The sequence below is a fragment of the Geotrypetes seraphini genome, chromosome 3 (assembly GCF_902459505.1).
Source record: "Geotrypetes seraphini chromosome 3, aGeoSer1.1, whole genome shotgun sequence".
Taxonomy (NCBI): Eukaryota; Metazoa; Chordata; class Amphibia; order Gymnophiona; family Dermophiidae; genus Geotrypetes; species Geotrypetes seraphini.
Window position 1 is genome coordinate 221,523,868 of NC_047086.1, and position 24,564 is coordinate 221,548,431.

At 42.9% G+C, this 24,564-nt stretch overlaps 1 protein-coding gene across 7 annotated transcripts in view; it reads left to right on the forward strand.

Moving 5' to 3' along the window:
- The window catches only part of ADCY6 (adenylate cyclase 6), a 218,515-nt gene that overhangs the window by 158,337 nt on the left and 35,614 nt on the right, over window positions 1–24,564 (forward strand). For 6 of the 7 annotated variants that reach the window (XM_033938871.1, XM_033938869.1, XM_033938870.1 and 3 more), the window contains 2 exons: window positions 542–567; window positions 22,834–22,981. In XM_033938871.1, coding sequence (XP_033794762.1) covers window positions 542–567; window positions 22,834–22,981 — 174 coding nt within the window. The remainder of the gene's footprint in view (window positions 1–541; window positions 568–22,833; window positions 22,982–24,564) is intronic. The other variant, XM_033938867.1, reaches the window with a different exon arrangement.

Below are 24,564 nucleotides of genomic sequence, written 5' to 3' on the forward strand. Positions count from 1 at the left end.
TAAAATTAGGGGTACTAAACAAAACCAGAACAGGTTAATAAAACACATAACAAAACAAAACATATGGACTAACTTCACACAGTTGGGGAAGAAGTGAGATAGGTAGAGAATGAGAGTAGAGAACTCAATTTCCCTATCCCATTCCCGTGAGTTTTGTCGCTGTCCCTGCTCCATTCCTGCGGGCTCTGCCTTAACCGCCCAAGCCTCAAACACTTATGATTTTAAAGCATTTGAGGCTTGTGCAGATTAGAACAGAGCTTGCAGGAATGGGGCAGTGACAGGAAAAGAACTCGCCGGGACGGGAAAATGAGTTCCCACGGGGATGAGGGAAAAATTTGTCCCCATGTCATTCCCTAAGTGAGAGCAGAGAGTGGCTTAGCAGGAGGAGAAGTGCAAAGATGAAGACAAAGTGGAAAAGTAAACAGGGAGACATAAAATCAGGGTTGGGTAAAAGTGAGAGGAGAGATGGGAAGGGGGAACATAAAGTTATTTACAGTCTGATATTCAGTTTGTGATTATTTTATTTATTTATTTATTTTAGGGCATTGATGATTCAAGCAAGGACAGGTATGTGATATGAATGCTATGTATACTCTACAATTTTTCAGTTAGTAATTTATGAATTGGGGTTGTACTTTCAGGGGAAGGTTGAATGGCTAGAATCTGAGGTAGAGAATGACAGGGTGACCCTTTCCTGTGACTAACCTTGGGTGACTGCAGTAAAACTGTAGGAATGGGTAAAATTTATATCTGTTCACCATCCGCATGGGGACAAACCTTTTCCGCTCCGTGGAGAAATAAAAAGCTTTGTTCTTGTGGGGAACCCCACCTACCACAGCTCCCCAATATCCCACCATCGCAGGTCCGGCAGCTCCAGGTTCTCCCCTTGTGGGTCCGGCGGTTCCAGGCCCTCCCCTCATGGGTGCGGTGGCTCCAGCCCATCCCCTTGCAGAGCGAGCCGATCTCTACACGGGGCTGCTGGACAGTGCTCGCAGCCTTATTACTGCCGGGCTCCTCCTTATGACACAACTTCCTTTTTTCACAAAGAAAGGATGTTGCATCATAAGGATGAGCCCGGCAAAGGGAAGGCCATGATCATCATTGAGCAAGCCTGTGCTTGATGGCTCACTTTGCAAGGTTTGTGCCAGCTGCAGGGAAGGAGGGAAGCCGTCTAGACCCGCGAGCTAGTGCTGCCTGATTTGCCTCTCGGTCTCATTTTAAAAACTAATTATGGCCTGTGGAGGATCACTGGTGCATTTTCCCTCTGCTGTGGTCCCACCCTCCCTCTAACCTAATGTCCTGTTTTAGTCTGGGGCGGACTGTGGTAGAGGGAAAGTGCACCAGTGATTCTCCATAGGCAGTAATTAGTTTTTAAAGTGAGACCAGGAGACCAGGGGAATGTCGGTGATGGTGGAGAGAAGGGGGAAGCATGCCGGCCTTTGGGGGGCCCCCTGATGTAGCTATTAGAAGTACATGGAGGGAGGGACAGACGGAGGGAGGGAGGGGTCCAGAGAGAGGGGCACATGTTGGACTAAGTGGGGGAGGTGGAGGGGAAAAATTAATGGGTCTGAAAACAGAGGAGAGGGAGAGAAATGGTGGATAATGGGATGGAGGGAGGGAAAAGAAAGGGAGAGAAGTTGAACCCAAGGGGTGGTGTGCATGGAGGGGGAATAGAGATACTGGATAGGAGGGCAGTTGAGAAGAAAAATGGAGAGATGATAGATTCTGAGGTGCTGGGGAAAGAGTGAGAGATACTGGATGAAAAGGGTAGTTGAGAAAAGGAGAAATGATGGATCTGGGGATGATGGGATCTATCGCTGCAGCCACTTTTTCATGTTTCGGGCCGCCGGCAGTGTGAGTGAAGTAAACATGCTGCCTTCTGTGGCTGGAAACTTTCCCTCTGCTACTGCTTCCTGGCCCCGTGTAGGCATGAAGCAGTGGCAGAGGGAAAGCTTCACTCCCACTGCCAACGGCCCTTATCGGATCCCATGGAGGAGAGGAACGCAGGGGGGGTCACTGGAGGATCGGGGGGGGGGGCAGTGAGTGGTCATTAGAGAAATGGTGGACTGCTGGGATGGAGACAAAAAAAGGAAAGATGCCAGACCTCCGGGAAAGGGAATGGAAGGGGAGGACAGAGATGGAAGATGGATGGTGAGCACAGAGAAAGAAGAAAATGTCAAATGGGCAGGAGACCCTGGCAAGCAAGTTATCAGAAGACAGAGCCTGGGACCAACATAATTTGAATAATGGCCAGACAACAAAAGGTAGAAATATAATAATATTTTTTATTTTGTGATTAGAATATGTATGAATTAAAATGTTTATCCTGCTGGTGCTGGTGTTAGACATGGGTAAGGCTCAGGGCAGAAATTTGGGAGGGAACCCCAAAGCCCTTTACTATCCCATGCCATCTTCAGCTTCCAGCAGGCTTAGGGCTTTCTCTGGCCAGGGGGCAGTTGCTCTAATTACACTCCTTGACCTAACACCATCCCTGGCATGTGTGATCTTTATATTATGCACAATATAGAAGGAAATTAATCTTTTTATTTCTTCGGTGTTGCTGGGATTTTGGTTTAATTTATGTTTATCATTTTTGGTCAGTTATTATGTTTTTGCCATTTGTGTTCTGTTTGTGTGACCGAGGTATTCTGTTAGGATGAATTTTCTATTTAGCATTCAGTTTTCCTGATACTAGAGGGGATGTTGTGAGGGGAGATGGGTTTTGTTCCTTTTTCTGTATTTGTGATTTATAAAATGATAGCTGTACAGCGTATTGTTTCTTTTTATACTTTAATAAAAATGATTTAAAATATGAAATAGCTATTCAAGACTTGTGTGGTTGGGATCAGACAGAGTCCGCGAGGACGGGACGGGGACAGAGTCTGTGGGGACAGCGCAGGACAGGGTCTTCAGGGATAGGACGGGGATTATTTTTTCCCTGTATCGTTCTCTAATCTGAGGTCCCAATAAATTGTACCAACCTTCCTGGATGTGGAGACCTAAAAACATCAGCTGTGACGCTCCAAACCCAGATTTGCTGCTGGGGGAAGGGGGGGGGGGTAGGGCACGGAGCGGGGCAGCATCTATTGACAGTATGTACTAATGTCATTAACACGTGTTTTCTACTGCAGGACTCATTTTTTAGTCCTGTGGGCTCTATAGTAGATAACATGTGTTAATGACATTAGCACATGCTGTTAGTAAAAGACTCATTATATTCATAAATGATTTGCATATGATATTTATTTTAATGTACACAAGTGGAAAAGTGTTATAAAAATGTTTTGTGTGATTTTAGTCTTAACTCTTCATGTAGAGGTAGAGAGAATGTTATTGATTTATGGAGTGGTATTTTTATTTATTTTTCTATTTGGACTTAGTTACTACCTTTTTTAATGAATTCACCCAAGGCAGTGTATTGCAAGAATAAGTTGAACATATGCATTAGACAATCACAGCAGTAAAAATGTACAAAGTAATAACAATACTAAGGGCTCCTTTTACGAAGGCACGTTAGGGCCTTAACACGCGGAATAGCGCGCGCTAGCTGCCACCGCCTCCTCTTGAGCAGGCGGTAGTTTTTCAGCTAGCACGCGTTAAAAACGCTAGCGCACCTTTGTATGGTACATTACAATGTCAGCACAGCAATCCTCACTCGACAGGATCAAATATGGGATGGCAACAGGGCTCATAAAGTCATTTACATCAATGCAGAAATCCAGTGTAGATGTTTTGACTTGGCTCATGCCATTGCCTCCTTTGTCAAATGCAGCTTATTATTTACTTCTGTATTATTTTATCTGAAATAGAAACTAATTGACAGCACAGTTTTTTACTTATCGTTTTTAATGCAGTATCTCTAGCATGCCCCGACGGGACCCGTTTTGCCCACAAGGGCTTTCTCAAGGGTTCATAGAGGAGCTCTGTATGGTACCAAAAACATTATTTGCGAAACTAATTATAGCATACATTGTGATCATCCATTAAACTAACTGGCGCCCATATCATAGGCACTGGTTAGAGAATTGGGCCTGATCCCTTACCATCAGCTGATTGCGACAAGCGAATCCCCCTGCACGATCAGCTGAACGGCTGTGGCAGGGGACCCCCTCACAAGTCCCGCCAAAATCAGCAGGAGGGATGCCCACGTCCTCCTGGCGCCGACCCCCCTCCCCATAGCAGCTGGGCAGGAGGGATGTCCACTTCCTTCTGCTGCTGAACCCCCACCCATCAAAGCAGCCAAGCAGGGGAGAAGCCCACACCCTCCTGCCGCCATGCCCCTGAATCCCTTCCACACCCAAACCCCTGATACCTTATGACCCCTACTCCCCTCCCTGAACTCCCAAAGGCTGCAGGCCTCTCCCACATATCTAGTATGAGAAAGTCTGGCCGGAGGGATGCTTACACCCTCCAGCTGGCCGGCCCACCACTCCAAAATGGCGGGCCTTCCCTTTTCCGGTGCATTTTGGGATGCACTGGGGAGGGACTTAAGGCCCTAATTGGCTCAGATGCCTAAGGCCTCTCCCACAGGACGGGCCTTAAGCACTTGGGCCAATCGGAGTCTTAGGTCTCCTTCCCTCTTAGGTCTCCTTCCCAGTGCATCCTAGGATGCACTGGGAAGGAGGCCTAAGACTCTGATTGGCCCAGGTGTGTAAGGCCCCTCCTATGGGAGGGGCATTAGGTATCTGAGCCAATCAGGGCTTTAGGCCCTTCCCAGGTGCATCCCAGAATGCACCGGGAAGGGAAGGCCCGCCATTTTGGAGTGGCAGGTCTGTTGGCCGGAGGGTATAAGCATCCCTCCAGCAGGACTTTCTCGTACAAGGTACAGGGGAAGGGGGGAGTGTCGGGGAAGAGTGTGGGATATCGGGAGGGAGGTTCAGGGACTGGTGGCAGGAAGGAGTGGGCATCCCTTCTGCCAGTCGTTGACAGAGGGGGTGGGGATTCGGGGGCAGAAGGGAGAGGGCATCCTTCCTGCTGATTTCGGCAGGACTTGTGGGGAGTCTCCTGCCACAGCCATTCAGTTGATCGCAGCAGGGGGATTCCACGATCAGCTCAGCAGTCGCATCTATTTGGCTTACATTTCAGGTGTCTGCCGCAGCCCTAGGTCCTCAAGTTCAACCAAGGCCACTTCCGGGCACAACCATACCCAGCCTTGGGCGAGCTTAAGTATCCTGACGCATCTCCCTTGACCATGACAAACACCTACAGTGTAGGCGTCTTGCCTTGGATTTGTTTGTTTTTTGGTTTTTTTACGTGCGTCCTGATTGACTGCTAAAGAGCGGTAGGATGCCTACTGCTGCCTACAATCGAGACACCCATTTATAGTATCAGCCCCATAGGGCCTCTTTAATCAAACAAATTAGCACGCTCCAGTCCAGGAAATGCACCTAAGCTCATAGAAATTTAAAGGACTTTGGTGCATTTGTGTGTGGGCCATAGGTGTGAATGCATCTCTGTAAAACAGAAGAAGCAAAGCATCTGCAGTTGCCCCTGGATTCAAGGAATAGTGTTTGTTCATATTTTATAAAATATTAGGCTTGCTTTTCTGAAGGAGGCTGTGAAAACTCTAAAGCTGTGTAAAGCTATTCTATCTGCTGTTTTAGATTCTTTGTTTTGTAATTTTTCAGTTTCTATTTTGTATTTATATTTTCATTACTTTTTTTATTCTTTTATTTTTTAGGGCTGCATTTTGATTAAAATTTGTCATCGTGATTAATCGTGCAATTAAAGGTTTGTTATTTTTGCTCTTTGTTGTGACTCTGGGTAATGGAGGGTTAAGTGAGAACAAAAATAAATAACATACTTTTAATGGCACAATTAAAATTTTAACCAAAATGCAGCCCTATAAAATATGTATATAAATTGTGGCTCTGCCTAAAAGCTGCTCATGAACATACACTTTCTTTTCAAAGGATGTACGTTTATATGTGTAACTACTGGGGAATTCTATAAAAGCTCTAACTCTGAAAAACCCTTTATTATTAAAAATAAAATCCTCTTAATTGTTAACATTTTAATTATGGATTTGCGTAGTTAACCCCTTAAAATATGCTGTGAGTGAATCACTGGAGAAGTGCTTTTCTCTGATGACGAGGAAGGACAGTGCACATGTATGCACACACTCACGTGTCACCCGATTTCACTGACTCCATCTCATGCCAGCACGGAAGATTATTCCATGCTTGTTTAGAAGTTTTGCAGGCAAGCGTGATCCTTTCCAGCCTGTCAGCAAACCTATTGCTGCTCAGTGTTTTGCTGTTCCTTTCCTCAGAAAAAGAAGCTTGTCAGACTGGTCCTGCAGCCATTTTTGCCTCGTGAGGTATTTAGAACTTTTTCTCATCTGCATTAATTCTTCCAACTAAGCCTCTTTATGTTTATCTAGTAGCACACTACTTAGGTTTCCTGCTTATCTCAAAATTTACTTTTTCTTCAGGGCTGCCACTTGCTGTTGTAAAAGAATAATGGTTTTACCCTGCAATTCCATGCTCCTGATAGCACTGGCAAAAAAAAAAAAATTGTCCTCAAAGCAACAGTGGTCCTGAGCAGCAAACCCCCTCCCCTTCCTCCAGTCCTGAAGCAGCAGTGGTTCTAAGCCACAAATCCCCCTCCCTCCAGCCCCAAAGCAGCTGCAGTTGTCCTGAGGCATGACTCCCTCCCTCCCTCCAGCCCCGAAGCAGCACCATTGGCAGCGGTCCTAAGCCGTGAACCCCCCTCTCCGTCCGTCCGTCCCTCACCCAAAGCAGCAGTGGCAGCCGGTCAGCAGAGGCAGTACTGAAAACAGGCTGCTTGCAGCCAATCCCAGCAGGGCTTTTCCTCTGACTTGTCACTTCTGAAGCAGCAGAGGAAAGGCCCTGCTGGGGCTGGCCACGAGCAGTCTGCTTAGAACGCTGCCTCTGCTGACTGGCTGCTGCTTCTTCAGTAAGTGTGTGTGTGGGGGGGGGGGGTCTGAGAGGCTAGACCCATGCAGACAGAGGGAGAGAGGTGAGCCAGAAGTATATGGAGGGGGGGAGGGGTAGTTCACCAGGATGCTGGGGAGGGGAGATGAATGGATGTTGGACCCATAAGTGGAGAGAGAAAATGACTCAGAAAGAAGGGAAGAACATATGCTAGACCTACAATTTGGGGTGGGAGATGATAGAGTGAGGTGGGAAGGGATACAAAATTATTTTTACAGTAACTCTCAAGCAACCATAAACTACAGTTATCCGGAATCCACCAACCTTCATGGGTGCCAGATAACTGAGTACTGTACTTTTATTGTGTGGTATTAATCTTCCTAATGTCTGAGAAGCAAATGATTAGTTTCAAAAGCTACCTGAAATGCTAGTAGATGTTTCCCTTGGATTATAATACTGAGAGCTTCAAGTATCTAGGTGCAAAGTACATCTCTTCATGTGACTGTGCACTGATAATGACACTGGTTCAAACTGAGGGTATTTGTAAAAATGGGAACAGATCTTTAATGAAAATAAATAAAAACAAGAGGAAAAGGAAATGGTTTTCCAAACAAGTGAGTGAAAAAATAAGGCAAAAGAGATGACATTCATGAAATACAGAAGGACCCAAGAATACTGGATAAAACTCAAGTGAAGAAATAGGGCTGGTAAAAGCACAAGCAAAAGGGAAAAGGGCTAGAGATGTAAAGAGAAATGACAAGACTTCAGAAATAGTAGAGAAAGGTGGAAGGTTAAAAATGGAATTGTGAGATTGAAATATGCTGAAAAACACCATGTGGTGAGTAATAAGGATTTTTTTAAAATTGTGATTTATTAACTGCCTTTTCATGAAGAGATTCACCCAAAGCTATTTAAAGTGGATATACCAAACCAATACTTCTGTTTTGTGCTCATGGAAAAAATCCTGAAGAACTTCAGTTGACTAATAGAGGTTCATATGAGAATGGAGTAAATACTGCACCATTTACAAAAAGAAAGTGTTTATGAAAAGTTTGAAAATTTGAAAGTGGACAAAGATACGGGATGGAAAGAGATCCATCCAGCAGTTTGGGTTTTGGAAGGCCCTGAGCCAGGACCGTGTCTGGAAGGCCTCTGAGCATGTGCAGATGTGACATGATGACATCACACATTAGTGTTTGTGTGGGAGTGGGGCTGATGGTGGAACAGGGCAGGGCTGGGGCAGAATGGAGCAGAGCCACTTGTCCTCTTTTTTGCATTAAGAAATCTGGTAACCCTAACAACATGAAGATTTGAAACAGAGTGGACATCCCAGAGGACGCGGACTCATCATTCAACTGCACCATCCGTCAGTGGTCATTCTTCCTCTCAATAAAGAAATATGCCATACTACACACAGAATTTAAGAGCTACTCACAAATGTTTATATTTACTTAGTAGCTCTCCAGACTCAGAGGTGTACATTAAATCTTCACTCAAAGTCATTTTCCCCACATCACCTCTGCAGCAGTTGTAGCTCAACAAACTTAACAATCTCCTCCTCCCAAGAGAAATGCTTCAGAAAACAAAAGCACATTTCTCCTTCAGCACCTCCTTTATGGAACCATGCTTCCTCTTCACAGTATCTTCAAATATCTACAAAAGTGCTTACACCAAGCCAAGACTTTCAAGTCCTTAAGTTTACTTGAGCAAGACTAGCAGGATATGTTCAGGTTCCTCAAGAGGCTATATATTCTAGAGATTGTGTTAGCTGTAATGTAGATATTCAAAATTTATCAAAAACAAAATTCCAGGAACTATATTTATTTATTTATGTGAGTTAAAGCTGTTGAACTGCAAGTCTTAAGTGGAGACTTTGCCATCTTGATAACATGTAGGTTAGATGCAATTGAGGCTTCCCGCACTCCAGGGCTGCTCATGGAAGCCCCTGAACCATAACTATTCTGAAGATGAGCCATACTGATCTCCCAGGGACCATCTGCTAAGCTTTTAATAGTTTCTTTGCATAGTTATTAAGGATGTGCAGATCCCCTACAAGGCCTACATCAGTCTGGTCTCTAGTTACCTTTTGAATGGACATAAATAAGATCTCTGAGGTGTGCTTAGTACATCAAGTGTAACAAGTTTTATATATCAGGTAATTCACCGGTGGATGAATGACCCACCACCATGGACATCACTCGGGGCACCAAGCCCGTCTGTGTTGACTCCAGAACCTTCTTCTACATTTACGGTTAAGAGTAGAGTCTGCTTGCTTGGTGCATCACTCCAAAGAGCGTAACCATCTCCATTCCAAGCTGGTTTGCTATTAATACCAAAATCACCAACTTCTGTACGAGGTCCAATGTGGCCTATCCTCAAACTTGTAGAGAAGCTGGAGTTTAAAAACATAGAAACTTGATGGCAGATAAAGGGCAAATGGCCCATCCAGTCTGCCCATTTGCAGCATCCACTATCTCCTTCTCTCCCTAAGAGATCTCATGTGCATACATATCCCATGCTTTCTTCAATTCAGACTTAGGGCTCCTTTTACTAAGGTGCACTAGCGGTTATGCGCACGCTACATTGCCGCGCACGCTAGACGCTAACGCCTCCATAGAGCTTGTGTTAGTATTCTTTATTTAGTGCGTGGTTTGCACGCGCTAATCTTCAGCCTGCGCTAAAAACGCTAGCGCACTTTAGTAGAAGGAGCCCTTAGTCTTTGTCTTCACCACCTCTATTGGGAGACCGAGGACTTAGAGCTTGATTTGGCTGACAGTAGTGCTAAAGAGGACTAATCTTTACACCTCCTTCAGAGCCCTTAGTGCGATTGGCAGGAAATTGTTTCCATAGCTTTATAGTATATTTCCTTTCCCTGTTTTGTGCAGAGAATAATGAAAGCTGATGTATTTAATTTGAAAGTTCCAGGTTAGCCCACTTGAAGTACCTAGATTCATCTTAGAGAATGACACAAGGACAAATTTGTCCCTGTCCCCACAGGACCTCAATTTCCCTATCCTGTCCCCATAAGTTTTTTGTTGCTGTCCCTGTCCCTGCCCCATTCCTGTAAGCTCTACCTTAACTGCACAAGCCTCGAACACTTATGATTTTAAAGTGTTTGAGGCTTGTGCAGATGAGAATAGAACTTGTAGGAATGGGACAGGGATGGGAAAATGAGTTCCCGCAGGGACAGGGAAACATTTGTCCCCATGTCATTCTCTAATGCATTTCATGTACTTGTGGCAGTGTACATCCTCCCTTTCCTATAAAGACACCCTATTAAGTATATGGTTCACCCACACTTAGCACTTTTCTGTAACTAAATATAAGAACAATAGCCTTACTTGGTCAGACCAATGGTCCATCGAGCCCAGTAGCCTGTCCCCACGGTGGTCAATCCAGGTCACCAGTACCTGGCAAAAAAACAAAGAGTAGCAACATTCTATTGCTGCCGATCCAGGGCAAGCAGTGGCTTCCTCCATGTGTTTCTCAATTACAGACTATGGACTTTTCCTGCAGGAAATTGTCCAAACCTTTCTTAAAACCAGCTATGCTATCAACTCTTACCACAACCTCTGGCAGTATGTTCCAGAGCACACAATCTGGGCAGTTCCTGGATATGAGAAGATCTAGCTGTCTCACCAGAGTGATGGTCAACTTTCAGAAACTCCACAGCCTGTTTAGATGAACATAAGATCAATGGTTACACAAAATATCAGTAAAATCAGACGGCATTACATTTATTTAGTGATTTTTATTTAAAATTATTTTGTTTGAGTTTTTAATTATACTTTCATTTTTGAGCTATTTTGGAAAGATGAATAACAAAATTATGTAATAAAATGTGTCAAATTCCTGCTCTGCAGTTATTTACAGTCAGGGCGTGTATCTAAAACACAGTTGGCGTAGACCAGGTTAACAACTGGGTAACCTGAGCACAGTGACATTGTATTGTCAGTCGAAAGAGACCAAACTGGCCCATCTAGTCTGTCAAGTTGAGATTCTTCTACTTAGGATAGAAACATGACAGACGATAAAGGCCAAATAGTCCAACCAGTCTGCCCTTCCACACCATCCATTATCTCTTCTCCATAAGAAATCCTATATGGCTGGCCCATGCTATCTTGAATTCAGATACAGTCTTCATCTCCTCCACCTCTACTGGGAGACTATTCTATGCATCTACCACTTTTTCTATAAAGAAGTATTTTCTTACATTACTCCTAAGTCTATCACCTCTTAACTTCATCCTGTGCCCTCTTCTTCTGAAGTTTTATTTCATTTGAAAAAGACTGACCTCCTGTACATTAATGCCATGTGGATATTTAATCATCTCTATCATATCCCCTCTCTCCTGTCTTTCTTCCAGAGTATACATATTAAGTTCTCAAGTCTGTCCTCATACGAAGGACTGGGCACCTTTATCACTTTTTCTTTGAGGATAGCTATGGCATATCCTATGACCATTTATTGGATTATAGTTAAAAAAAAGTATCTAGATAGTGTCTTGGAACATTTCTGTCAAGTGGTTCAGAATACTACATACCTTGAACTGTCATGAAACCTCTATTTTTTGTCTACAAGAAACAAGGTTGATGGTGGAGGAGCACATGGGACTGTGTGGGGGGAGTGGTTGGTGTGTCTACAGGTGAGAGAAAAGGTGATATAGTGTTATTGTTCCATAGGACTCTGGCATGTAAAATTAAAGCAACATATATCCTGGCAAGTGTTTTTTATTGGTATATTTGGAGCTCCAGGGCAAAGATGTTGTTATCTTAGGTCTCTATGTACCTAATAATTATGATAATTATTTTTTTATATCCCCAGTGCGCACCTATGCTCAGAACCTTGGGACCACCCTCTTGTTTTTAATGGACTTAAGTACAAGTCTCAAGTTTATTTAAAATTTCTTATACAGCCCAATCAGTCTTCTTGGGACATAATAAGGATCTGCCTTACCTATATAAAATCTTAGACTTGATAGATAGGAGTTTATACCCTCATCAAAGGGATAGGGATAGTTTATACCCTCATCAAAGGGATTGCACACATCTATCCAGGCCCATAATACAATGTCTTACATAGATTATATTCTTAATCGTCCCACTCTGACTATTGTTGGAAGCATAGAAATCAGACTGAAGGAGATCTCTGATCATGCCATGGTGTGAGTTAATCTAGCTTGGAATGCTAGTTCTAGAGCGATAGTGAGTGGTGATTCTCTGGCTATTTGTGTAAAGTCTCAGGATTTCAAACACAGTTTTGTCTAAATGGAAGGAATATGGTGATTTTTAACACACCACATCTTGATGACCCTATTGTATATTATTTTGGGATAAAGCGGGGCCATATTTACAGAATGTTAGTCGTCAAAAATAATTGATTGCTTAGGATATTCTGTGCCTAGAATCACAACTGAAGGAGGATAAAAATTACTACATTAGTATACCAGGCGGCAAAAGAGAAATATTTAGCCACTTTAACAGCATTAAATATACTATTTCATGAGAAAACACAAAAGTCCATCCCTTATATAAATACAAACTATTTCAATATAGCAATAAGCCGGGTCACCTGCTGGCCATTCTTAACTAAAGTTTGGACTGAATATATTTCTGCTATATGTTCTGAGGCTTTGGATGTAATCTTTTGTGTTTTGTTTTTGCCTAGTTGTTTTTAGGTCCTGGGTTCAGGCCTCAGAGGCAGTGAGAAGTAAAATAATGAGGCAATAGCCAGGTGATGCAGAAAAGATATACTCATAATATAGAAATAAGCTTATTGTTACAAATATAGAGCATAACATGGTTACAAAGCAGTTTCTGTGTGTGTATAAGGAAAATGTGTATGTCCTGTAAATGGCTGAGGAGGGAGGATGTGAGAGAGAGCAGGGAGGGTATGTCCTCCCTGAATGAATGATATGTGTGTCTGAATGGGTGGGTATGAAGAGGCTGAAGGAGGAAGAGAAGAAAAGAGAGCAAGGGGCCGAAGCCTATCTTTTATAGACTTGAATTTCCTTGTTCTAGTATTTTCCAGTATCTTTCTATGTCACAATTTGGTATTTATTTGATTTAATGGCCTTCAATTGACAAGGAGGTGTGATCCTTTTGAATACCTGGTTTGTAGAGTAAGGCTGTCTGGGTTTCTTTGTTATACTCAAGCACTCAGGGAGAGGCTAAAGTGTCTAGGACTCTTCAGCTTGGAGAAGAGATGGCTCAGGAGTGATATGATATTTCTTCACACAACGTGCAATTAAATTCTTGAATTTGTTGCCAGAGAATGTGGTGAAATTAGTTAGCTTAGCGGGGTTTAAAAAAGGTTTGGCTAATTTCCTAAAAGAGAAGTCCATGGGCCATTATTGAGATGGCTTGGGGAAAATCTACTTCTTATTCCTAGGATAAGCAGCATAGAATCTGATACTTGTGATCTAGCTAGGTACTTGGGACCTGGGTTGGCAACAGGATACTGGGACTGATGGACCTTCAGTCTATCTCTGTATTTCAATTCTTATGTATCATATATTTTGAAAGTCCAGGGCTTAAAGGATGCTCCCAAGCATTAAGCAAAAGGTCTTTTGTTGGTCTTAAGTACTGGTCTTTAAGCTGCCCAGAAAGTAGGAGGCATCTAGGCTGCTTGCAGTGGCAATCCCAAGGGTCAGATTGCTTAATATAATATCCCAGAAGCCTTTGCTGGCCTTCTGGATATGCCAGCCCAAATGCTGGCAGTGAACATAACTCATATTACGGAAGATATTTCAGATCATTTTTATGCCTTTTTTTTTAAAGGCAATGTATGCTACTGAAGGGGAGGAACCTGCATAAACCCTAAAAAAATATGTGAACAGGACAAAGATAGCACAGATATCCCAGCAGGTATTATGGGCTCGATTCTATATAGGTTTCTTAAAAAATTGGTGCCGACTAGTGGTGCTAAACGTGATTCTATAGAAGTTAGGCACATTATATAGCATCATGCTTACCACCACATAGGTGGCATTAGTTGTTGCTAGGTGTCCTAACTTATAGACGCATCGTATTTATTCCAGGGTTTTCTTGGCATAAATGCCTAACTCAAAAACATGCCCATGCATGCCTGCTCCCTGTTGCTCCTTGCTGTTTTTCGGTCTGGCCTGCTCCCTGCTGCTCCTTGCCGTATTGTATTTTTTAGTTGAAAGACACGGCGGCGGCTCCTCTCATGATCCCCACCTGCGTCGGAAGTCCGCCGCCGCGTCTTTCAACTAAAAAATACAATACGGCAAGGAGCAGCAGGGAGCAGGCCAGACCGAAAAACAGAACCCTAAGCCACGCATGCGCACACCTACCTGCAGGTCCCTACAGCTCACGGAAAACCGGCGCACGCAGAGGGAGTGCGCATGCGCGGCTTAGAGTTTTATTATATTAGATGATTTTGGGGCCCAAGTGGATCTGTATTTTTCAGGTACTACCCTGGACCCTTTCAGGTGAATAGAATTCTAACAAAATAGTTGTGGCTGGACAAGTGAGCCCAAATACCGGTACCTCCATCCCTGCTTTATAAAGATAGAAAGGGGGCTTTGGCTGCCTTAGTCTTTAGAGATTCAGTGTGACCTGTGGCATTTGTCATCTTAGAGGCTGTTTCTATGGGACAGATCATTATTCAATCATGCATTTTGAAGCTACCCTATATGCACCACTATACCATAGTTATTTTTTACATGGTCCAGTCATGTATTACTACAATCTGTCTGGATTATGTGGCGGCACTTTGTAAATTTTTCTAGCTAGAAAGACAGATTGTGAGCCCACCAGGACAGACGGGGGAAAATACTTGAGTGCCTGAATAAATTAATGTAAACCGTTCTGAGCTCCCTGGGGAGAATGGTGTAGAAAATTGAATGAATGAATAAATGAATACAACTACACAGTTTTTGCCCCATGTGTAAATCCCACATTTATGCCTGATTTAACATCTCAGGTGTGTTGAGGATTTTTTTAAGACCTTCAGACAGAATTTCAGATCAATACCAAATGGCACACCTATGCAGAAATGAAACATTACATCCATACCCTACTAGCCTCTGCACTGTCAATGGATTGTTTGCAAGTCCAGTTACAAATTAAAATGGTTAGTCATCATAAAATTTTAAACTATGAGGAGGAACTGTACAATTTTGATGGCTTGGTAACTCACTGAGTATGGATTTAGGTCATGAAATTTCTGAGGATTGCCTGAAGTGAATAACCACTGTTACAACTAATATAGCTTTGTGGGAGGTATGTTATAAATTTTTATTTAGGGCATACATACCTACTACTACTACTACTTAGCACTTATATAGTGCTGAAAGGCTTATACAGCGCTGTACATTTTGACATTTATAGACTGCCCCTGCTCAGAAGAGCTTACAATCTAACTTGGACAGACAAATATGACATATAGGATTGGGGATGCAGAACCCAAAGTGAGAGGATTTAGAAGTCAAAAGCACTCTCAAAGAGGTGGGCCTTTAATTGGGCCTTAAACATTGCTAGAGACGGAGCCCACTGTAGGGATGCAGGCAGCTTGTTCCAAGCATACGGCGCAGCAAGGCAGAAGGGATGTAGTCTAGAGCTGGCAGCTGAAGAGAAGGGCACAGAAAGGAGGGACTTACCAGCTGAGCGGAGCTCATGGGGGGGTCATAGGGGGAGATAAACAAAGAGAGATGGTGAGGGGCAATTGAGTGAGTGCATACCTCCCTATAGAGCAGTGGTCCCAAACTCAAACCCTTTGCAGGGCTGCATTTTGGATTTGTAGGTACTTGGAGGGCCTCAGAAAAATTAGTTAATGTCTTATTTAAGAAATGACAATTTTGCATGAGGTAAAACTCTTTATAGTTTATAACTCTTTCCTTTTGGCTAAGTCTTAATAATAATATTGTAATTTATAGCTAAAGAGACATATGATCAAGAAACTGTTTTATTTTATTTTTGTGATTATGATAAGCATACCGAGGGCCTCAAAATAGTACCTAGCAGTTTGAGACCACTGCTATAGAGTGTATAGGGTAAAGCTAAAGGAGATGGATGAATGCCCTAAATGCAGGGATGAGGATGCGAGTTTAGACCTTAAGTGTTGGAGTCCTTATGTTCTGACATTGCCCAGATATCCAGACCTTTTGGGGACAGTTGTGCCAGCAACTAACCACTCTACAACTGCTGTTGCTTTAATGCCATGTCATCTTTTTGATGGAATGTTTGAAATGCATTCAGTGGGCACAGGGAATTTTTATTTTTTCATAAAGCTTTGCTGTTAGCCTGAGTGGAATGATGGGAAACCTAAGCAGTAGCAGACTTCAGGTATATCCTCCTCTACTGGTTGACACCTGAAGATCCTACATTGTGTCAATGGAAACACCAATTGCTGCAGTATTAACCCTTGAATGGGTTGGTGTCTTTTAAAATCCTGCAGTGACCATTTGGAAACCATTTTGGACTGCACTGACTCCGCATGTGAGAACATAAGAATTGCCATGCTAGGACAGACCAAAGGTCCATATAGCCCAGTATTCTGTTTCTAACAGTGGCCAACCCAGACTCCAAGTATCTAGCTAGATCCCAAGTAATAAAACAGGTTTTATGCTGCTTATCCTAGGATTAAGAAGTGGATTTCCCGAAGCCATCTCAATAATGGCCTATGGACTTCTCTTTTAGGAAATTATCTAAACCTTTTTTAAACCCCACTAAGCTAATTGTTTTCACCACATTCTCCGGCAACGAATACCAGAGTTTAATTATACATTGTGTAAAGACATATTTTCTCCAGTTTGTTTTAAATCTACTACTTAGTAGCTTCATCACATGCCCTCTAGTCCTAGTATTTTTGAAAAGAGTAAACAAGTGAATTACTTCTACACTTTCCACTCCACTCAGTATTTTATAGACCTCTGTCATATTACCCCTGAACCATCTCTTCTCCAAGCTGAAGAGCCCTAGCCGCTTTAGCCTTTCCTCATAGGGAAATCATCCCATCCCTTTTTTTCATTTTGTAATTTTGATATATCTTTTTGAGATACAGCGACCAGAATTTCACACAATATTCGAGGTGTGGCTGTATCATAGAGTGATACAAGAGCATTATAACATTTTCATCTTTGTTTTCCATTCCTTTCCTGATAATTCCTACTATTCTATTTGCTTTCTTAGCTGTCACCGCACATTGAGCAGAGGGTTTCACTGTGTCCTCGATGATGACACCTAGATCCTTTTCATTGGCAGTAACTCCTAATGTGGAACCCTGCATCACATAGCTATAAACTTCTCCCTCTGTATTCACGGTGGATACGGGCTGAATATAACCGCGAATATGGAAAAACTGTGAATATGGAAATGACTTTTTATATGTTCGCGTTTTTTTGTAACAGTCAGCATTTTTACTATTTAAACCGCAAATAACTTTTCAACTGTTATTTGCAGTTTTTGGAAACAGCCACTATTATTACTATTGAAATTCACAATTTTGGGGGAATAACAATATTTATTGCATAACAATACAGTAGTGTAGAGTAATCTCAACAGCGTAAAAAAAAAAGTTCAATACTGGTTTCTCAACAAGTAAAAAAAAAAAGTTCAATACTGAGAGTTCAATACTGGATTACCTGTACTGTATACAGTACAGTACTAAAAAATACTCAGGCAGTGTCTTCATCCTCATTGTCCTGTACAAGTACTGCAGGAGGAGGAGACGAAGAGGATAAGTGAGCACCAGGGGCCTCCCCAGGCAGTGGAAGTGGGTCTTCAGTAGGAGGAAGATGAAGAGATGAAGGGGATGCCTCCTCATGGGTGGAAGAAGTGGATTGTGAGGCAGTGGATGGAGAGGCAGTGACTCTAGGTATCTTTTGGAAATACATTGTGATTTCCATCTGGCTCTTCTGCTTCATCATTTCTTTATATATATTTTTGTATGTAGAAATCGCTGCTTCTGCTAACTCCTTCATCTTTAACGCACGTACCATGGATGGGTCGATGTCATAGAAAAAGTCAATCGCACCATTGAACCTACGTATGCCCTCTGCAATATTATCCAGTGTAAACTTGTCTTCTACCACTTTATCTTCTACTCCTCCTTACTCTTCTTCATCTGGTATTGCCTCTCCTTCAGGAGCAGGCAGATCAATGAGATCATCTTCCGTTAGTTCATTTGCTCTGGTGTCTATTAAGTCTTGAATATCCTCCATATCCATATCTTCAAAGCCTTCCCCACCCACCTGCTTTGCCAAGTCAATGATGTCTTCCATTATTTCTTGGCCTGGCTCTGTAATATTAACAGTGTTATCCTTTTTTACACATTCAGGCCAAAGATTCTTCCAGCACAAGTTCACTGTCTCTGGCTTGACAGCTTTCACTGCTCTTTCAATAATATTGATGGCATCAGCAATAGTGAAGTCCTTCCAATTTTTCATGATGTTCTCCACGTTGGGACCTTCATCCATAGCATGGACAATCCTCTCCAATGAATACCGTATGTAGTGTGCTTTGAAGGTCCTTATTACCCCCTGGTCAAGAGGCTGGATGAGAGATGTTGTGTTGGGGGGCATGTAGACTATCTCAACATCCTCAATATGGAACTCATGTTTGTCTGGGTGTCCAGGGGCATTGTCCAATACCAACAGAACCTTGAATTCCATTCCTTTATTGGCCAGGTATTTTCTTACTTCTGGCACAAAACACTGATGAAACCACTCTAGGAACAGAGCTCTGGTTATCCAAGCCTTCTTGTTGCTCATCCAGTAAACAGGCAGCTGGAACTTATCTTTTCCCTTCAAGACTCAGGGGTTTGCGGCTTTATAAATCAGTGTTGGCTTTATCATACGACCTAGTGCATTTGCACAAAGCAGCATGGTTATGGTTCAAACAATTTTTATTGATGCAAACAATAGAGTAAGCAAAACAATGGCAAAAAAGGGTTCACAGCAACAAACAATGAAACATTTTCCTCAATACTATAACAAGCATCAACTGTTAAGGATTAACATCAACAAACCCCCTGCCAAGTCCACTTATGGCAAGCAAGGCCAGAATCGGTGGAATGGCACCCCGAGGCCCTGGACTCTTATGAGCCCCTAAGAAGGCCACTCCACCTCCCTCCCCCCCACTCATCCCTAGAAATTATACCTTTAACTAAGTACCAAAACCCAGCAGAACACCTCCCCCTCCCCCTTCCCACAACCCCCATCCCCCCCCCTGGTACTCTCCACCCCACCCCACCCCACTGTGCCTCACATTGACTGTCTCACCCCAGCAACAGCTGAGTGCCCGGATTAGGACACCCATCGTAATACCTCACTTCGTCCCTTTGGAGGTAAGGAATGCAGATATGGCTCCCATATAGTCAAGAACACTAACTTCCGCTTCCGAGACACCCCCCCCCCCCTCGCATCCCTCGCTTCCAAGGTGACCAACTGACGCAACTGGTTCCTCCAAAGCCAAAGCGCCGGAGGGTCCCAGACCATCCACTATTGAAGAATACATTTTTGGGCCAGCAAGCTCATCTTCCTACAGAGAACCCGGTTCCCCCTAGGCAAATGGCCATAAGCCTCCGGCAAATCCAAAACTAAGTGGGCTGAGGTACTCCGCAAGGCTCTACCAATCAACCCTGACATGTATGAGACTATACGCCTCCAAAAGCACTGGATGATGGGGCAAGACCAAAAGGCATGTCCCAATGTGTGTGTCCCCATCCCGCATTTATGACATATTGGAGTGGGGAGATCTCCACTGTAATACAACTGTGTACAAGTATAGAAAGTGCGTAAGGTCACCTTGTAATACTTTTCCCGCAACCAAGCACATGGGGTCACCCCAGGCGTCGCCCTCAAAGTACGGGCAACATCCCATTGTCCCAAGTTGATCTGCAATTCTATCTCCCATTTACCCCTGACTAACTGATAGTCCCTAGCCGGCTGTAAGTCTTGCAAACTAGCATGTATGCTGGACACCGAGAGGGAAATCCCCTCCTCCCGGATGAAAAACTCCTGCAACCTGGCCCCCAAATGCTTGCTCAATTGTGCTCACTTGATAACCTGCAAACTGCGCTCCCCAGGTATCTCCCACCACAATCTGCAGGTCTGCACAGGCCAACAGCTCCCCGTCGGCCCCCCAAGAGGTGTTCTAACCGGGAAACTCCTCTCTCTCCCCAGGACGAATACTCCTGTGATTTTCCTTCCTACCCGGAGGAAAAGCTGGATTACCCCGCAAAGGCAAAAAACCTGTGGCCATCGGATCCCCCCCCCCTAGCTTGCACGAGCCAATACCAGGCAGCTTGCAATGTACAAAATAACACACATGTTCTGATATGAGTTGGCAGCTCCTTCCGGGGATTGTGAAGTGTGAAGTAACAAAGCAGCATGGTTAATCTATCCCTTGCAGCCTTGAAACCTGGTGCTTGCTTATCCTCTTTACTAATGAAAGTTCTTGTGGCATCTTCTTCCAAAAGAGAGCAGTTTCTTCAGCATTGAATGCCTGCTCAGGTTCATATCCCTTCTCTTCAATAATTTCCTTAAAGGTAGCAGGGAACTCTCTAGCTGTCTCTTGGTTGGCAGATGCTGCTTCTCCTGTCACTCTCACATTATGCAGGCCATACCTGTGACGGAATTTATCAAACCACCCTTTACTGGCCAGAAAGTCAGTAGATTGCGACATTCCACCTTCTCTGCTCTTCATGTTATCATACAAAGACTTTGCCTTTCCTCTTAATATCATAGAGTCTATCGGGAGTCTCTTTTTGTAGCAATCCTGCACCCACAGAAATGTTGCAGCTTCCATACAAGAGAGATTGGCATCCCGCATAACATGTATTGTCTTCGCTCCTGCTGGCGCAGCTGCCGCAACAGCTTCACGGATTTGTTTTTCATTCTTTTTTATGTACCTAACGGTTGACTCATTAATGCCATAATGTCGAGCAACAGCGGAGGATGACTTTAGTCTCTGAAGCATATCCAATAATTCTACCTTTTCTTGTAAGGATTTCACTTTTTTTTCTCTTTTGGGAGCACTTTCGTTAGCACTTGAACTCTTGCGCTTTGTAGCCTTGGTGAGAGACCTGACCTGTTCCTGAAGGAGAGGCAATATCCCAGTGATTTTCAGGCTGGTAGCAGGCAAGTAGCGATTCCCAGTGATTTTCAGGGTAATAGCGATTTTCTCCATGCATGCTGGGAAGCAGCGTTTCTCTCTATGGATGCTGGGAAGCAGCGTTTTTCTCTGTGCACACTGGGAAGATGGGAAGCAGCTTTTTGAGGGTGAAAGATTTGAAGCAGCAATTTTGTGAGAGATGGCAAGGAAGCAGCGATTTTTAGAGTGAATATTGGTAAGCGCTAAACTCTTATCGGTACAGTAAAGGAAAAGGAACGTTACTCATGACGTACGGTAATTTTGGGGAGGCGGAGTCAGCATGTGAAAAATCACGAATAAGCAAAACTGCGCATGCAGAAACTGCGAATACAGAGGGAGAAGTGTAGTTCAAGTTCCTCTTTTCCATGTACATCATTCCATACTTGCTTATATTAAATGTCCTCTGCCATTTTGACGCCCAGTCTCCCAAGGTCCTCTTGTAATTTTTCACAATCCTCTTGCAATTTAACCACTTTGAACAACTTTATGTCATCAGCAAATTTAATTATCTCATTAGTTATTCCCATCTCTAGATCATTGATAACTATGTTAAAAAACAGAAGTCCCAGGACATACCCCTGGGAACACCACTATTTACCCTTCTCCATTGAGAATATTGACCATTTAAATCTACTCTTTGTTTTCTGTCTTTCAACCAATTCTTAATCCATAATAGGACATTACCTCCTATCCCATGATTTTCTAATTTCCTCAGAAGTTTCTCATGAGGTACTTTGTCAAATACCTTTTGAAAATCCAAATATACAATATCAACTGACTCATCTTTATTCACATGTTCATTCACCCCTTCAAAGAAATGCAGTAGATTGGTGAGGCAAGATTTCCCTTGACTAAATCCATGTTAGCTTTCTCTCATTAAAAGCAAGAAGCCGGGAAGAGAATCAGTTGGACTACTAAACAACTGAGGGATAAAACAGGCTCTCGGGGAAGACAAGTAGAATTAGAAGTAAAATTAATTATTTCTTTCCTACTCTCTGATATTTAGTTTTATTGCTGATGTTAAGCTATTAAATAATAATTTCCTTTTATGCAGATATATAATTTTTTTTGGATTGCCGCTCTAAGGAGAAATGTTTATGGGGGTGCTTAGGTTCAATAAGAGGGGGGACGTTGGGATGGGCTTAGTTTTTAATAAGTTGTAGGTGTCCTTTTAAGAGGGGCGGGGAATCAAATTATTAAAAAAAATTATATGAGTCTGATTGACTGTGCTGTCCTTACATACATTATTTTTTGTGATCTCACTTATTGAACCTTTTGAACTGTTCTATATGCTCTAATTATACTTATGTATTGTCATACCCAATAAAGTGATTTCAAAAAATATTTTTGATCCCTTGTGTAAGACATTCTTTGCTTTTCTAAGAATTATCCAGTTTTTCTTTGAAATTCGTGTTCTTCTCAGGTATTATTTAAAAACAAAACTCACAGTCCTCAAATATGTCAGTTCCTATGGAAGCATCTTACCCAGCAATATAAATTCTTAGAAGGATGGAAGGACCTTCCAGAGGAGTCGATGGGAAACTTAAGCAGTAGCAGACTTCAAGGAAGCTTAGCATAAGCACAGAGGATCCCTATTGTCAAAAGAAAGTTGGAATATCAACTGGAATTTATAGCATTGTACCAGGAAATAAATTTGACAGCCTTAGATGGTCCTTTTGTACCCTCATGTTTTGTGTTACTATGGTGGTGGTGGTAGAACATGCTTTTGAGTAGGCAGGAATATTGCTGTTTGGTTGGGAATATGTCACTTGCCTATTTCTTCATCTTTTAATTTTTATTCTCTTTCTCCTGGACTGTAGCAGGAATGCACAGGAAGCCCTGAATCCTGAGGATGAAGTAGATGAGTTTCTGGGACGAGCAATAGATGCTCGAAGCATTGACCAGCTGCGAAAGGACCATGTGAAAAAGTTTTTGCTCACTTTTCAGACCCCAGATTTAGAAAAGAAGGTGAGGATGACAGCAATTATGCCCTGCAAACACCCTCTGCTTTTGTTTTTGGTCATTTCTGTCCATTCATTTTCCACTCTCTTTCTTACCACTTTTCTCCTCTTGTCCACATTACATTATAGCCTGCCTCAAAATGGCACTCCCCTCTCAGTACCCCAGGGCTTCAATTAATTTCCATTTCTTTAAGACAGTAGAAGTCTTCAAAAGTCAGTGAAGTAATTTGATTTCTAAAACTTGAATTTTCTTTTCTTCTTAAGGGATCTGTGTGTTAACTATAAAGCTGTGTTAACTATTTAATACCGTATATATTACATTACATTACATTACGGATTTCTATTCCGCCTGTGCCTTGCGGTTCTAGGCGGATTACAATATAGAAAATATCTGGGACATTCCAGTAGAATTACATTTCAGGTGTAACCTTTTTTTTCACCAAAAGGGAAAAAGTTGGACTCGAATATAAATTGAGGATTTATATCCAAGTATGGTAATACTATCTCTCCTTTCTTCCATTCTGGCACCAATCTTACCTTCCCTGAGGTGTCCTCTCCTGGCCCTCCCCAGACTCAGCTATCGCAGACCTCTCCCAGACTTACCTTAAGCTCTGGTGATCCCTCCCATGTCCTGTCCCGGCCAACTCCACTCCCCCTCCCCCAGTATTCCGGACCCATCCAAGGCATACCTAGTGGTCCTGCAGTGAGTCGGACAAGGAGCAATCCTCCTGCCCGTTGCAGTCTCGTTACAGAAAATGGCTGTCACGAGTTCCTGTGGCAACCTCATGAGACTGCTGCAGCAGCCATTTTCTGAATAGAAAAAAAAAATTGTACATCACCTTGTTATCCCCCAAAGAAAGGCGATTAATCAATGCCAATAAACGTAAACCATATATGACTTCCCAAACTTGATTCTTTTTAGATTGTGATACCTTTGAAATAATCTAAATGCGTCACATCTGCTGACAGGACCTATATAATGTGGAAACCTCATGTTTTACCAAATACACAAAAGGCCTAGTAAAATAGTTGCTCAGCATATCTTTAATGTGAAACACACTGTTGGTTAATGGCAATCCCAAACCAAACTGCTAAATGTACAGCTCCTGTTCAAGTACAAATAATTAATTTAAGTTTTTGTCTAAAACTCTGTTCTTAAGATTTTCTTTTCTTCCTGGAACTTTCTGCTTGAGATATCTTTTTTGTTCTCTGAGATTCTCTGACACTCCTGACATGGCATCTTATTTTCTGGGAGTCATTTCTACTTGATCATAGGACTGGATCTAGCTTCTCTTGCATTCTAAGGGGGACTTCTTTCATGCAGATTTTGTCTGCAGCCATTCAAGAAAGGAAGACAGGCTGATTTTGAACTCCTCTATCATAGGAGGGTTTGGTATGTGTGTGCTCATGCCTGCTGATCCTCACCCTGGCTACCTCATATTTGATAGCATTTTGGTTTGGTGCTAAGACAGGATCTCAGTCCAGTAAGGATGGGCTGTGAGTTTTGAATGCACTGCTTGGGGATTGCTTTTGCCTATCTGGCTTGCTTATGGCTACTGCAGGATAGCAAATGTACTGATTCCCTCTTTC